Raw genomic sequence first — 17020 nt, 5'->3', positions numbered from 1 at the left:
ACAGGTAAATCATAAATCACCAGCACTCACTGAAAGTCCTTTTAGGCTCTCTTATTTATTTCATGACCCAGCCGCAGCAACGCAGACGCTAAATAAGTGCACACATTTCTAAAGACAGTCTCAGATATATACACATAATCACTTTACAGAATATGAAGGTTACAAATATAGCTGCAAGCAGCGATAATACGGGGCCAGTGAGAGAGAGACAGACAGACATGGAAACTGGAGAGAGAGAGACTAGAGAGAGAGAGAGAGAGAGAGAGAGAGAGAGAGAGAGACACATGGAAACGGAATAGATTGAAGAGAGACATGGAAACGGAATAGATTGATGAGAGAGAGAGAGATGGAAACAGAATGGATAGATTGGACATCTCAACCTATTGCCATTAACAGGAATCGAACTCTCAACCTTCGGACTAGGATAAGGATAATTCCTTTTAACAGGTCGTTCATGAAAGTCCTTGTGGTCTTGTTTCCAATGAGAACCTGTGAGCAATTAGGGGTTAAGAGTCTTGCTCAGGGACAAATTGCATTTCATCGACGCATATGCTGGGATGGCCCGGAATCAAACCTGGGGCAACCAGGGCCTCTGGTTCCCTAGGCGTGCTCACTAACCACCCAGCTATGGCCGCCCCATGATAGGCTAATAGGCTGCAACACTACCTATAGTGCTATAGCTTTGTCCAGGCTGATGTTGTCTGTTGAAGATCATAAACTCTTGCCTTCTGTCATGAACCAAGCCAACACTAAGATCACTCGTTCACAAACCATTTACCAATAGAGAAATTGTATGTCTCCTCGCTACCGAAAACAGTGAAAGCAGCCGATCTACAAGCTCAGAAACACGTTGCTATCTGAAAAGTTTTGAGATTGTAGATCGGCTATTTTCAGAATGAAGTATGTCATACATTGAGAAATCGTACTCTCAAATAAGCATTTCAGGTTATCTTTACCATTTGCACATGTATTCATTGATACAGTCATGTTGTTTGCAATTCAACTTAAATTAAGTCTGCGTTAAGAGAGGCTTGAACTGGCGACCTTGAGACTGTGAGGCACTCATTTAAGGGAGACGCCATTGGACCAACAGACAAGGAACTATGAAAAAGGAGATTACACAGATGATACAGTTTCACGCAAATAGCTGAAAAATCCTGGGTTTAAGTGTTTTTCAAACTGCTCAAAATTGCGGACAATCTACGGGCGGAGCTTACTGGTCAAAGCGATAGATGTGTTCCTCATGAGTCAAGGCACATGTGTAAGCAAGTTTCACGACTTTCGGCCAAACGAGGCATGACTTATGCCTGTTTAAAGTCTGCCTTTTCAAAAAAATGCTATAGCGCCCCCTTTTGGCCAATTGGAGTGAGATTGGTTTCAGTGATATTTGGAATGACCCTGTACATTTCTGCCAAGTTTCAAAGAAATGTGAGTCTGCATGTATGTTTTAGGCACAGATGAATAATTTTCATAAAACTGTAATAGTTAAAATCTATCTCCTCCTGGGATTTTTGAGCAATCTGCACGAAACGTTTAACACTTGAACTTTGGACCACTGCCTACAAAAATTTCCAACGGATTTTCCATAAGTGAAAAAATGCAGAAGTTAGGAGCCAATGACTGTTTTTCATATAATTCAAAATGGTGGGCGATCTAAAGGTCAGAGGTCAAAAGTCAGAGGGTGAAAGTTGTTCAGCATGAGGAGACGCATATGTGTATTCAAGTTTCATTACTCTAGGTCAAACAGGGCATGAGTTGTACCTGTTCAAAGTTGCCATTTTCAATTGAGTGCTATAGCGCCACCTTTGGACGAAAGATTGTGAGAATTATTTCTTGATCGTTTTTCATGACCATCTACCTTATGGCAGAGTTTCGTAAAAAGCGACTGCACGGTTCAGCCAGAACTGCGAAAAGTGGCAGAAGAAGTGACAGAATACTGCCAATAACAAAACAGGTCCAGAGCTGAGCTCTGGCCCCGTAATAATAGCACAATAAGACATGGAAAGGGAATAGATTGAAATTGAGACAAAGCAAATGATTCCAACAGGCGAATATTCTTTTCAGCCCAACCCAGCTGAGGTGGTCATATATAGGACGCAGGGGGGCAATCCCAGGTGAAAAACCTCACCCATTGACATCTCAACCTATTGCCATTGACAGGAATCAAACTCTCGACCTTTGGATTCACAGGCTGAGACACTACCTATAGGGCTATAGCTTTGTCCAGGCTGAGGTCATCTGTTGAAGATAAAAGTGAACCAGTGAAAGCAGCCGATCTACAAGCTCAGAAACATGTTGCTATCTGAAAAGTTTTGAGATTGTAGATCGGTTATTTTCACAATGAAGTTTGTCATACATTGCAAAAACATACTCTCTCCAAGAAGCATTTCATCATTACCTTTACCAGTTGCACATGTATTCAATGATACAGTCATGTTGTTTGCAATTCAACTTAAATTAAGTCTGCATCAAGTGAGGCTTGAACTGGCGACCCTGAGATTGTGAGGCATTCATTTAAGGGAGACGCCATTGGCCCAACAGATAAGTAACTGTGAAAAAGGAGATCACACAGATGATACAGTTTCACGCAAATAGCCGAAAAATCCTGGGTTTAAGTGTTTTTCAAACTGCTCAAAATTGCGGACAATCTAAGGGCGGAGCTTACTGGTCAAAGAGATAGATGTGTTCCTCATGAGTCAAGGCACATGTGTAAGCAAGTTTCACGACTTTCGGCCAAACGAGGCATGACTTATGCCTGTTTAAAGTCTGCCTTTTCAAAAAATTGCTATAGCGCCCCCTTTTGGCCAATTGGAGTGAGATTGGTTTCAGTGATATTTGGAATGACCCTGTACATTTCTGCCAAGTTTCAAAGAAATGTGAGTCTGCATGTATGTTTTAGGCACAGATGAATAATTTTCATAAAACTGTAATAGTTAAAATCTATCTCCTCCTGGGATTTTTGAGCAATCTGCACGAAACATTTTACACATGAACTTTGGACCACTGCCTACAAAAATTTCCAACGGATTTTCCATAAGTGAAAAAATGCAGAAGTTAGGAGCCAATGACTGTTTTTCATATAATTCAAAATGGTGGGCGATCTAAAGGTCAGAGGTCAAAAGTCAGACCACGAAAGTTGTCGGGCATGAAGAGACGCATGTGTGTATCGAAGTTTCATGGTTGTAGGTCAAACAGGGCATGAGTTGTACCTGTTCAAAGTTGGCACTTTCAATTGAGTGCTATAGCGCCACCCTTTGACGAATGAGTGTGAGAATTATTTCTTGGTAGTTTTTCATGAGCATCTACCATATGGCCGAGTTTCGTAAAAAGCGTATGCACGGTTAAGCCAGAACTGGCAAAAACAAGTATTTTTCAAACTGCTCAAAATTGCGGAAAATCTAAGGGCGGAGCTTAATGGTCAAATCGATACGTGTGTTCCTCATGAGTCAAGGCACATGTGTAAGCAAGTTTCACGACTTTCGGCCAAACGAGGCATGACTTATGCCTGTTTAAAATCTGCCTTTTCAAAAAATTGCTATAGCGCCCCCTTTTGGCCAATTGGAGTAAGATTGGTTTCAGTGATATTTGGAATGACCCTGTACATTTCTGCAAAGTTTCAAAGAAATGTGAGTCTGCATGTATGTTTTAGGCACAGATGAATAATTTTCATAAAACTGTAATAGTTAAAATCTATCTCCTCCTGGGATTTTTCAGCAATCTGCACGAAACGTTTCACACTTGAACTTTGGACCACTTTCTACAAAAATATCCAACGGATTTTCCATAAGTGAAAAAATGCAGAAGTTAGGAGCCAATGACTGTTTTTCATATAATTCAAAATGGTGGGAGATCTAAAGGTCAGAGGTCAAAAGTCAGAGTGTGAAAGTTGTTCAGCATGAGGAGACGCATATGTGTATCCAAGTTTCATGGCTGTAGGTCAAACAGGGCATGAGTTGTACCTGGTCAAAGTTGGCATTTTCAATTGAGTGCTATAGCGCCACCTTTGGACGAAAGATTGTGAGAATTATTTTTTGATCGTTTTTCATGACCATCTACCATATGGCCGAGTTTCGTAAAAAGCGACAGCGCGGTTCAGCCAGAACTGCGAAAAGTGGCAGAAGTGACAGAATAATGCGAATAACAATACGTGTCCAGAGCAGAGCTCTGGCCCCGTAAAAATGTAAAATAGGAATAGAAAAACATTAATTCAAGTTTAATTAGAGAGGCCCTATATGGATTATATATATATATACATACATAGGAACCAAATACACACTTACAGTATAACACTGTGCAGTGTATTAAGACTATAGGCCACACACATGAATGTTACACATTGTTACACAATGTTTAATGTACCTAAGAAATACATTGTCTTAAAAATACTTTCATAAAAACTGTACCACCTTACAGTACCCAGAAAAACAATTATATATGATAAATAAAACAGCCAAGTAACAATTCTTCATTTAAGCCTTTGGGGTGTTGTGTGTATCCAAAAGGCCTCTCTCTGTAGAAGTAATTTATCACGGTCCCCGCCTCTTTTTAAAGGCTGTACTGTCTCTATGCCCTGAAATCTTAAAGAGCAGACGTGCGTCGCTTACAGTGGCCCCACCAACACAAAGAGCTGCATTCTAAAGTATTCTCAACAATCAAGTGTGTTGAATTGATCTCCCTCGTCATCATCACATAACCTCCGCTGTGTTCTGCGCTGTTCAAACTGGTTAAGGTTTCCTCTGGAGATTGACAATTACTTTCTCTCTCTTTCCATCTCCTTCCCTCCCAGGAAGTAAGTGCAGCAGTCCTAGATACCCCCCCCCCAAAAAAATACAAATATCCACCAGCCAGCCGAAGGGGGATTCAAACCACCAGAGATATTTATAATGCTTATAATGTCTAAAGCTAAACATTTATTGTCTGTCAGGTACAAAAATAACAGATCTACAAAGTCACAATGTGTCGCATCACGACACGTTGTGAGCTTGTACTGTAGATTGGCAAATTTTGCCGAGCGACACTATCAACAAGTACGACACTAGTATCAAGTATTTTCTGCATTTTTTGTTTTGATTGTACATATATTGTTATTTTTTTCTGTATTTTTGTGTTGATATTTGATAACTGTTTGGTTGCTACTATATATGTCTATGAATTGAATACCAAGGACCCCAATGGAAACAAGACCGCAAGGACTTTTTTGGACGGGCCTTTTAGACAAAGTATTATAAATGTAATTGTGCTGTTTACATTTTTTGCCTAATAAAATATTCATATATCGCTGCAAAAGAAGAAACAACCTGACTTTTCATTATGGTGAAGATAATGGCTGTGATGACAGATGGATACAGAGCGGTCCATTATAAACATGTTACAATCAGAGAGCTGGAGAACGCTCAGAGACCAGATCAATATCTCCGGGTGTGTAAAACAGCTTCATGGAGGAATGTTTCTGCTTTCTGTTCCTGTATCCCCTGTCTCACTAGTCCAGACCCTCTCCCTCTTTTTTTCTCTTTCTCTCCTTCACACATTTGTTTTCTGTCCCCTCTGCCAGTGGTGTAAAGTAACTAAGTACTGTCATTGTTTGGTATTTATACTTTACCGGAGTATTTCCAATTTTCAGTACTTTTACTTCTACTCCACTACATCTGGGATCCAAATATTGTACTTTTACTTCACTACATTTATTTGAAAACGGTAGTTACTAGTTACTTTGTAGATTTTGATTATTATTACAATAAAGATTTCGGCCATTTGAAAATAGCCGATCTACAAGCTCACAAAGCGTCGCGATGCGACGCATTGTGAGCTTGTAGATCTGCTATTTTATGAATTTGAAAACTTGAAATGGGACATTCTGCTAATTACTACTTTTACTTTTGGTACTTTAAGTACATTTTGATGCCAATACTTTTGTACTTTTACTCAAGCACATTTTGAATTCCGGACTTTTACTTGTAACAGAGTATTTCCATATTGCAAGTATTGATACTTTTACTTTAAGTAAAAAACGTGAGTACTTTTTCCACCCCTGTCTGTCCCTGTATCCTCTGTCTCACTCCAGACCCTCTCCCTCTTTTTTTCTCTTTCGCTCCTTCACACATTTTGTTTTCTGTCCCCTCTGCCTACATCTCTCCTCCTGTCTGTTGCTCTAACTCCCTCTCCACCCCTCGTCAATTTCATGGGGCATATTTGCTGTCAGAGTCAATCAGGACAGTTTAAATGGGTCTGCGTGCCACACGGCCCTTTACCGGTGGTCAGAATGGAGTTTCTGTCAGTCGTGTGTGTGTGTGTGTGTGTGTGTGTGTGTGTGTGTGTGTGTGTGTGTGTGTGTGTGTGTGTGTGTGTGTGTGTGTGTGTGTGTGTGTGTGTGTGTGTGTGTGCGTGTGTGTGTGCGTCACATGTGCGTGTGTGTGTGTGTGTGTGTGTGTGTGTGTGTGTGTGTGTGTGTGTGTGTGTGTGTGTGTGTGTGTGTGTGTGTGTGTGTGTGTGTGTGTGTGTGTGTGTGTGTGTGTGTGTGTGTGTGTGTGTGTGTGTGTGTCTGTTGTACCACTGTGTGTGGCGGTGGTGATGGTGGAGGAGGAGGATGGGGTCAAAACAGCTACATATGTTGGGAAAGAGAGTGAGCGAGGGAGAGAGGTAATTGTAAAGAGAAGGAGATGAAGTAAGAGAAGAGGAGGTGAAAGGAAGGTGGCGGTGGATATCACTGACTGATGATTGTGCTGGTATGAAGAAGTGGACATTCATTTACTGTGCTGTAGGAGAAAATAGCTATGACTGCTGTTACTCTGCCACCACTTTGAAATTGAGATTGCCCAAGGTATAGTCAGTCACCTTGAACTCTGATGAGGGCGTTTTCATTCCTATCAGATGCTGAACATTGGTAGAAACGTGGGTTGTATAGCTGCCTGGGCATGATAAATATGTTATTGATCTCCTTCATCTGTTGCATCTGAGCTCTAAGAAGGTCGAGTAGTCATTTCGTTCACATCATTGCATGGTGAAACATATTCCAAAATCCCTGTCCGTCATTGCTCGCGTTACACAGATATTGGTGACCTAATGATTTCACTCGGTCTATCCGGAATCACCAGCAGGATTCAAACCCATCCATGGTAGGGGGAAGGAACTTGTCCCTTGCGCCACCCGGACGCTCACTTTAGTATGAATACAAGTCATCCAGAATTCAACATACAAATCATAATATAAAAGCGTCTATAAGATGATGACATTATTTTGCACTACATAATCTATGTTCATACAAGTTTTATCATTATTTTACCACAAATGCTACATTGATAAACAGAAGCCTGTACCATTAATCTTGGCTTAAATAGTTTAAAATCCATTTCAGTAAGCACAGAGTATTGTGCGGTACATGACATATCTCAAGAGATGATTCTCACCAGATTGCGATGAATGACTTAAAGGATAAGGATAACGAACAAGAAACAGGCTGTATTTTTCTAATAAAAGTCTTTCCACGTTGGCTGGGTTGCAGATCAGTAGGGGCTCTTAAACATTCTCTGGCTCCATTCTTTGGACACCAATGGGAAATATATGATCGCTCTCACCCTGAGAGTGCTCATTAACCCTTTAAGACCGGCAAAGCAACTGTGTCATTTTAGATTTCTTTGGCTATTCAAAAATAGCAGATATACAAGCTCATAGCGCGGCACCAAGTGCCACGCTACGAGCTTGTAGATCTGCTATTTATTTTTTTAATCGTGAAAATGTATGCAAATCTTTCAATATATATTTTTAATAGCAAACATTTTGAACTAAAATCTTTACTTCTGGGGGGTCCCTGGAACAAAATATATATATCAGTGGTTCTAAAACTTTTTCATGTCAAGGACCCCCAAAATTATATGTATTTGGCCGCGGACCCCCATCTAAAAAAATATTGTTCCAGGGACCCCCAGAAGCAAAGATTTGAGTTCCAAATGTTCGCTTTAAAAATATATATATTCAAAGATTTGCCCAAATGTTCATGATTATTGAAAAATAGTAGATCTACAAGCTCATAGCGCGCTATGAGCTTGTAGATCTGCTATTTTTGAATTTACTCATAGCGCGCTATGAGCTTGTAGATCTGCTATTTTTGAATTTACTCATAGTGCGCTATGAGCTTGCAGATCTGCTATTTTTGAATAGCAAAGTGTAAAATAATGCTTTTTAGCTCAAATCTAAAAATGACACAGACGCTTCTCCCGGTCTTGATGGGTTAATACATTTTGTAACTCTTTGTCTTTTGAGGGCAGCCATCAAAAGTAGACCTGACCCACTGCTGAAAGAAGAACGAAAAAAATGAAAAAAAACTTCTCTAAGGACTTCCACATGGTCCTGATAGCTCGACAATCTACAGTAATCACTGTACAGGAATAACAAGCTGGATATTACTGCATATACGACGGCAGGAAAGAGGCAGGAGCACACACACACACTAGCAACATGCATGCATACAGTATACACCTACAAATACAAACACAAACATACTATCCACACGCATGCTCAGGAACACATGCAACACGGCCAGCTGCACACACTTGAGTGAACCCAGGCTGTGGTTCTTAGAGATGGAGATGTAAATCACACTTCAGCCAGATGCAGTGCAATAAAACAATTGTGTGTGTGAGTGTGTGTGTGTGTGTGTGTGCGTGCGTGCATGTGTGTGCGTGTGTGAGTGAGAGAGAGAGGTCTGAAGTGTGAGAGAGAGAGACCTGTCTGCATATTCTGTGTAAAAAGAGAATTTCTGTGCATGTGTGTGTGCGTGCGTGCGTGCGCGTGTTGTGGTCAGTGTTTGTGGTGAAACGCGGTAGAAACTTTCTCAGTCTATTTAACATGAGGCATTAACTCTGCTAATCACACACAGATGACCAGAGGCAAACAAGGCTATGAAGTGTGTGTGTGTGTGTGTGTGTGTGTGTGTGTGTGTGTGTGTGTGTGTGTGTGTGTGTGTGTGTGTGTGTGTGTGTGTGTGTGTGTGTGTGTGTGTGTGTGTGTGTGTGTGTGTGTGTGTGTGCCTATGTACTGTATGTACGAGTGTGTATATGTGTATGACCAACTTACACACAGATTCACATAAACCTCTTCCCTGAAAGTCCAAGTTGAGGTCTGAACTTTCCCGACAGTAGCTGTGACACACGGATGTGTGCACGTGCGTGTGTGTGTGTGTGTGTGTGTGTGTGTGTGTGTGTGTGTGTGTGTGTGTGTGTGTGTGTGTGTGTGTGTGTGTGTGTGTGTGTGTGTGTGTGTGTGCGTGGCTGCGCGCAACTGTGCGCACGTGTGCGTACGTGCATTCAAGCATGCGGGTTGTTACTGCTGGTGGTGCCCCGCATCCTGTAAACAACAACATGCATCACAACAAAGTGGGTGTTTTATTGCATCTGCCTCGTCTGTTTATAAGGAAGGGGTCTCCCTTTTATTAACCGACACGCTCGAGTGCACGATGACTTTCATGCATGGCAAATGAGACACGCTACGACACAAAGAGCACTAAACACAATACTTCAAATGCGAAGAAGTCATCAGCCCGGCCAGAGCTGGAGTATTACTTTACATGTTTGATGTGGGCGAACTTTACCCTGGAAAATCCTCAGTGTGCACTTAGCTCTGAGAGTGAGCAAATGGCTCGTGCACTCTCAGACTTACAAATAATGAATAAATTAACACGTGTATTTAACCGTGTAAAACAAGTGTAAACATTTAGTAGTTTAATTAGCACTGCGTATTTCAGTGCGTATCGCCGTATAAGTTGAAGGAATGAAGGGGCCAAAGAGACCAAAGCCGTGCCGCTCAAAGCTACCTCTACCTGCTGCTGAGGATTTACAGCTACCGATTCTTTTGTTCTGGTTTCAGGTGAAACTCTTTTCCAACGCGACTAAAAGTTTACTACCGTTTCTAACTGATCGAATAACGTTGCGGTCATGCAGCTGCACGGAGGAAGAGAAAGGGGAGAGGGAGACACAGGAGGCGAGACAGACAGAGAGAGAAAAGGAGAGAAGCTCTCGTGTAAATCAATAAAAGCTTCTTTTTTTAGACATCGCCCTCTGATGGTCTACAGTATCTGCCTTCATGTGTCTGTCTGTTTGATTCTCTTTAAAGGGATAGTTCACCCACAAAATTACCTTTTTTTCTTTCTCGATTAGTTAATTCACCCCATGGAGAATTGAATTAATGGATTTTTTTTTGTTTTTGTCGCATTCCGAAGCCAATAATTTGATGACCGGCAGCGGTTCCGGTAGGAGACACAAAGAGTCTCCTTTGTGTCTCCTACCGGAACCGCTGCCTTACAGGTCCGCTGGTCATCAAATTATTGGCTTAGGAATGCAACAAAAACTAAAAAATATCCATTAATTCAATTCTCCATGGGGTGACTAATCGATACGATTTTTACCCCACTACTATTATTTGAAAACTTTCGTTACTAGTTACTTTGTAGATTTTGATTATTATTACAATTATTATTATTACTTTTTCCACCACTGGTGCTGCCTGAAGCTTATAAGTACACTATCTCCCCTCTTGGCTGACTGGTAAAAATCTGGTCTCTCACGCGGGAGACCCAGGTTTGAATAGCGGGTAGGACCTAAAAAGTTATGGATTGCAGCCTTTTAAGTATGTCTGTCAGCCCCTCTACCTGACTGTTACATAAAAAAAAGTACCCCAATAAACCGTGCTTGTCAATTAAACGATTAAACGAAAAAGTTACTGATAGAATAATCGCTAAGAAGATAAATGTTAGCTGCAGCCCTCATATGCTTATCAGTCTGTTTGTCTTACCTGCACCTGTCTAACCAAATACTCATATGTGTGTCTTTCTGTGTCTAATTTGACGTGGTGATTGGTTATCTCTGGTCTTCGTCAGAGTGTGACTGGTTGGCTGAATGACCCCGTGGAGGCCTGATTAGAATGACCTACCACAGAGCAAGGACACACACGATGCTAGTGAACACACATGCCCATGTCCTCTCTGACACACAACCGGTAGGCTCGAACCACAACAACTACAGGAAATATACTCTTAAAATATTCTCCTCAGCCCTTTACTATTATCTGTATATGAGAGATGGTCATGCTAGTGCTACACAGTAAAAGGTTGTTTAACGTTTGCGAAGAAACATGCTAGGAACATTTCCACTCCCTGCTGAACAGTCAGGCACCCAAACCGACCTGCAGAAGTCGTTAGTGCAGCGACAGAGATCCCCCTCCCCAACCGGCTTCCCAACTGCGAACACGGCCAGTTGTGTTCTTTGGAGCGCCCGGCCCATGGTGGCGAGAAGGAACTTCACCCCCATGCCACTGGACGCCCAAGCTGTCAATAGCGTTTAGCTTATTCCAGACTTGCACTCATTGTTATGCCTCGTTTACGCTCTGAGTCACGTGCCAAAGATAGCAAGTTTACAAGCTTACAACACGTCACATCCGTGACATGTTGTGAGCTTATAAATTACCTATTTTCGGTATTTTAATATAAATCAGGCTTAAGCCTGTGCAGAGGAAAGCCTTAATTTAAGTGTGATGTGACCTTTTCATCGGCACTAAGCCACCATGACAGCTGAATAGATGAGATCAGATCTAATCTGAACCGACACCCAGTAACAAACTATCTCAAGCAGCGATGCAGTGGTATTGATATATCAAGGCGTTTAAACCAGCCTGAATTCGCTTTATGTGTAAAACTCACACAGATAGAGTACACATATGACATACTAACCTACAGATATGACATACTAGCACGCTCATGTGCACACAAAAATGCACGGGCAGATACATCAAGGACTATAATTAACATATGACACCATAGCTGGGAAAGTGGTGGAAAACCCAGAGGAGCAGAGAGAGGTGTAAATAGATCGCTGGTGACTCACATTCTAGTGGCTACACACTGGCCACAGACACACAGAACACCCACACACACTCACACACACAGAGACACACACACAGACACACACACATACATAGGGTCTCTCTCTCTCTCACACACACAGACCGACCCACGCACACACACACACACACACACGCGCACACACACACAAACACACTAACACACTAACACAAAAAGCCAAAAACACTGGGTTCACCCACATGAAGTCAGAAACACATCATACCCACAGCCACAGGAGGAAGCAAAGTATTCTGTGTGTGTGTGTGTGTGTGTGTGTGTGTGTGTGTGTGTGTGTGTGTGTGTGTGTGTGTGTGTGTGTGTGTGTGTGTGTGTGTGTGTGTGTGTGTGTGTGTGTGTGTGTGTGTGTGTGTGTGTGCGTGCGTGTTATGAGTAAAGCTCTATTTGTCCAGGCTGATGTCATGGTGGCTTTAAGTGTTATCAAAAAGTCCATGGTTATTGCGTCAAAAGTTATGTACCTCAAATGCTCTCATTCTCTCTCTTTCTCACACACACACACACACACACACACACACACACACACACACACACACACACACACACACACACACACACACACACACACACACACACACACACACACACACACACACACACACACACACACACACACACACACACACACACACACACACACACACACAGTCATCCATCACTCCTCCTCTCTAGGCACTGAGAACTGTCCTATGATACGGCAGGATTTCACAATCGCAATTTCGGAGATTAATGTTGTCTCCGTTTCTCTCCAAAGATGTAGCTAAGCACAAACTCCTCAACGTTCCCAAACCTCTGAGGTGCTCGTGTACCCTGCAAAATGCTCAGTGTTAACGGGTCCATTGGTTACATTTGTGCACTCTCCGAGTTACAAATGGATACATTAAACACTGTGGTTTTTACTGTGTAGCGCAATGAATCGGTCAATGAAGGTGAACATAATTCAATATTTGACTTTGACATTATTATTATTATTTTTTTGTATGTGTTACTGGGTGATGAATCCCTAAACAGACTTTTCAAACCAAGTATTTTAATATTCAATTTGGATATAGTAGGCTACTTCTAAAATTGAAGAAATTGGATGACGCAAAAAACATTCTTCTGAGACCTGGTGTTAATTTTTGTTCGTTGTTTGTCTGAAGTTACCAACGAGGAAGAGTCAGAACACAGGTGAAGGCTGCTGATGTAATGTTGGGCTTCGGTGGCTAACAACATCATCACAAAAGTTATGGTCTCATTTTAAACCACCGCTGTTTGATGGTCAACATCCAACTTACTGGACTCCACTTCGTAAAGACTGAACCCTAATGTTCCCACTCTCACACCTTTCTCTCCCTCTCTCACGAGCACGTGCGCACGCACACACACACATCTCCCTGCTACAAGTCATCCAGGGGGCACCCTCATTACCTAACACACAGGTGGCCATAGATCTATGGCCATGGACCAGGGGACACACACATTTTGTGCATTTGCACACATGCAAACACGCAAGTGTGTACACACGCACACGCACACACACACACACACACACACACACACACACACACACACACACACACACACACACACACACAGCATTGGGACTGAACTCTGTGGTTAATGACTTTCCCACCCACTACAGCGCACACACTGCTCACACTGCACATGTTGAAGCCGTTAGTGATAAGTGGCTTTTCTTCCTCGGTAACGTCCTAATGTCCCTGTTAATCTCGCATTCCACACTACAAAGGCCACGACGGCGCAGATGGGTGTTTACAGTGCAGATGAGCAATTGTGCAAAACTATTACAGCAACTATACATGACAGGACAGAAGAGCCAGTTCCACCCTGGCAATTCATTCTATTGACCATTAACCAGGTGTTATCGCGATAGCATACATTAATCCAAGTGTTTAATTAGCCACGTTATCGCGATAGCGTAAAGGTGACACACAATCATCCATCCATCCATCCATCACTCACTCCATCACACAGACCAGTGGTCTTTGTCACAGTCTCACAGACACTGACTGGCAAACAGCTCATGAGACTTGTTGTGGGTTTTGTTTCAGTTCACAATTTGTCCAATTCACTTTCTAGCCGGACCTGTTGATGTAGTAGTAGGGATGAATGCCACCCAAAAAAAGAAAGAAGCAGGCTATACAATTTGTTTCCCCTAATATAGGCTAGTATATGGCATGTCATGACAGCGTCATATATGTAGGCCATTGGTTCTCAAAGTGGGGTCCGGGGACCCCCGGGGGTCCTTGAGGGGGTTCCAAGGGGTCCCCAGCTAAAGTAGTTAATGTGGCATCACAATCATTTTAACCACTTTATCCATTTATACTTTGGCTATTCAAAAATAACAGATATACAAGCTCAGTGCGTCACACATCTGCCATTTTTGAAAATATTCAAAAAATATCTAAAATGTTTGGAACATTTTTGAATAATGTCAAAACTTTTTTTAAAGCCAAATACATATCAATTTGGGGTCCTTGACACAAAAGGGTTTGAGAACCACTGACATAGACAACAATGACTGGCAAATAGCTCATGAGACTTGTGGGTTTTGTTTCAGTTTTCACTTTCTAGCCAGACCTGTTGTAGTAAAGTTGGAGATGCCACCCAAAAAAAGGCTATACAACTTGTTTCCCATAAATATAGGCTACTATAAGGCATGTCATGACAGGGTCATATACTACAGTAGTAGTAGTGAGTAGGCAATACATTTTGTAAATAAATGAATCATACACACACAGCACATCATCTTCTGAGTTAAAACAGCAGTGATATTGATATTGTACCTGGAGATGTTTAAAGGCTGCGGTCAGCTGCGTCACGTGCAGAGTGAGGCACCTGGACGCGCATCTCGCGCTGGTCACCTTCTCCTGGACGTCGTCCTGCTCCGGAGGAGGCGTCCTGCGTCCTGCTGCCAGCAGCACCCCGACCAGGAGCACCAGAGCGGCGGGGCGCACACACATCACACCGACCCGGGGGGTAGATTTACACATGAAATAATAAAGTATAAAAGCAAAAACACGAGTGATATAAATCAAAGACCCGTTTAAAAAAATATGTCTCAAAGTGTTTTTATTCCCCCCAGAACAGAACTTGTGTGTGGGTCTATGTATGTGTGTGCGTGTGTGTCTGTCAGCCTCCTCTCCCTCCCGTGATGAAGTAAAGAATGAAGACATCTCTCTCAACCCCGCTCTGCTCTCCTCCTCGAGGACACGCCCACCACCGGTGCACGTGCGACTCATCATCATCATCATCCAAGCACTATCCGCTAAAATCCTGATTTATACTTGATTGATTGATTGAATACTTTATTAACAGTTTGCACAAAAAAAGCACAGAAAGTACAGTTCTATTCAAGTTCTGCTAAAGGATTAAAACCCAAGAGAGCACTATGGCTTGTTTCCATTGCGGTCCATGTGTATTCAATTCATAATCATTTAATGACAGACAAATATACAAAACTATGCAAAAACATAAATGAGTAGTAATCAAAAATAAAACTGTAGAGTAAACAGTTTGGGTTCATCGAAACATTTAATGACAGACAAATATACAATACTATACAAAAACATCATATAAACGTCTTCAAAAATAAAAATGTACAGTAAACAGTTGGGGGGGTTGGACTTTTTTTTACAGGGGCCAGTTCCGAATTGCAGCCACCTGTAAGTGCTCTTTTAGAGCGGTTTTGAAGGAGAGTAAGGAGGAGTCACACTTTTTTATGACTGTTTGTAGGGCATTCCACATTTTGGTGGCATAGCAGTACAACAAATGTAACCCCTTGTTTGAGCCAAATCTGGGTTGAATGTGATTTGTGGAGCTCCCTCTGGTGTTGTGTTTGTGGACATCTTTGACGTTTTTGAAGTAGTTTTACAGGTATGGGTGTCTCTGTGGTGTAGTGTATCTTGTAGACCTCACCAGGCCCATTGCAAGTTGCTGTACTCTATCCTCTACCCTGAGCCATCCCACCCTAGAAAAATGAGCAGGGGTTAGATGAGTCGTAGGTGTGAGGCCAAGCAGTAGCCCGACCAGTTTGTTTCTGGATGTCTGGAGCCTTGTTTTTAAGGTCTTTGTGGTGCTATGGTACCATGGTGCATGCATAGTCGAAGTGACATTGGATGAGTGCTCCTGCTAGAGTCCTCAATGTATTCCTACTGACCAGTAAGGAGATCCTGTACAGACATCTTGTTCTTTGGTTGACTTTTTTGATTTGCCTTACTTACTTAAGTTGTGTGCCGGTGTCGTGCTCAGTAAATAAAAGATCTACAAGCTCACAGCGCGTCACGAATGTGACGCGTTGTGAGCTTGCATATCTGCTATTTAATTTGCAGCAGGCACCACTAGTGTGCAACTGAGTGTAAATGAGGCTTAACTTGGCAGCTAATTATTAATGTAGGCTACTACTACGTCTACTACGGGACATTTTCCATTTGGATAATTTTGTCCTAAACCTAACCTGATTAATTGTGTCATGATTGGGCTCAAAACGGTGGAAATAAAGGGAGGCAGAAGATATGAGCTAATGGTTTAAGTAACTGCTATTATTTCTACTAAACAGTTTTGTTATTCTGGTAACGAACCTCCCCTTCAGGCCCGGTATAAAGAGTGTGATTATTAGACCAGACTAATAAAGAGATGTTTAACGATGGGAAACAGACTCTAACAACGTGTCGATGTAGCAGCCAGCTATAGTCAGTCAGTCAGTCAGTCACTACTACGCCAAATAGGGGTTACTAAGGCCAGGGCAAAATCTAAATGTTTAGAGCACCATTTTGAACTTGAAAGATGTTTATTTATATGAAACTGTAACCCAATAGACAAATTAAACCCTGTTGGCAACAAGATGTGAAAAGAATCAGTTACGTTTTGGTTTAGGGGAAATTGAGTCATATAAATATTATAATACTACAGGCATTGTTTGGCCTGGTAGAACGTGTCCCTATAAAAGCTTTTGTTTTTCTGTCCTATAGGCACTGGTAGGCTGACATATGTAGGGCTATTACTACACCTGAGAATATTCAGTGGGAGAGCGAAGAATAGGGAGGGAGAGGGAGGTAAGAGGAGTGGAGTGTGCTCTCTGATAGAAGTACTACCTGGGGTCAGGTTAGGTTAGGT

At 42.1% G+C, this 17020-nt stretch overlaps 1 protein-coding gene across 2 annotated transcripts in view; it reads right to left on the bottom strand.

Annotated features, from left to right (window-relative positions):
• Window positions 1–15031, bottom strand: part of anos1b (anosmin 1b) — a 63254-nt gene extending 48223 nt beyond the window's left edge. For both annotated transcript variants that reach the window (XR_014601413.1, XM_084066294.1), the window contains exon 1: window positions 14692–15031. Coding sequence is in view for 1 of the 2 variants with exons in the window: in XM_084066294.1 (XP_083922420.1) it covers window positions 14692–14898 (207 nt within the window). In the remaining variant the exon portion in view is untranslated. The remainder of the gene's footprint in view (window positions 1–14691) is intronic.
• Window positions 15032–17020: the final 1989 nt, after the last annotated feature.

This window comes from Gymnoscopelus microlampas (genome assembly GCF_963454915.1).
Source record: "Gymnoscopelus microlampas genome assembly, chromosome: 9".
Taxonomy (NCBI): Eukaryota; Metazoa; Chordata; class Actinopteri; order Myctophiformes; family Myctophidae; genus Gymnoscopelus; species Gymnoscopelus microlampas.
This window is presented reverse-complemented; position numbering and strand designations above follow the sequence as displayed.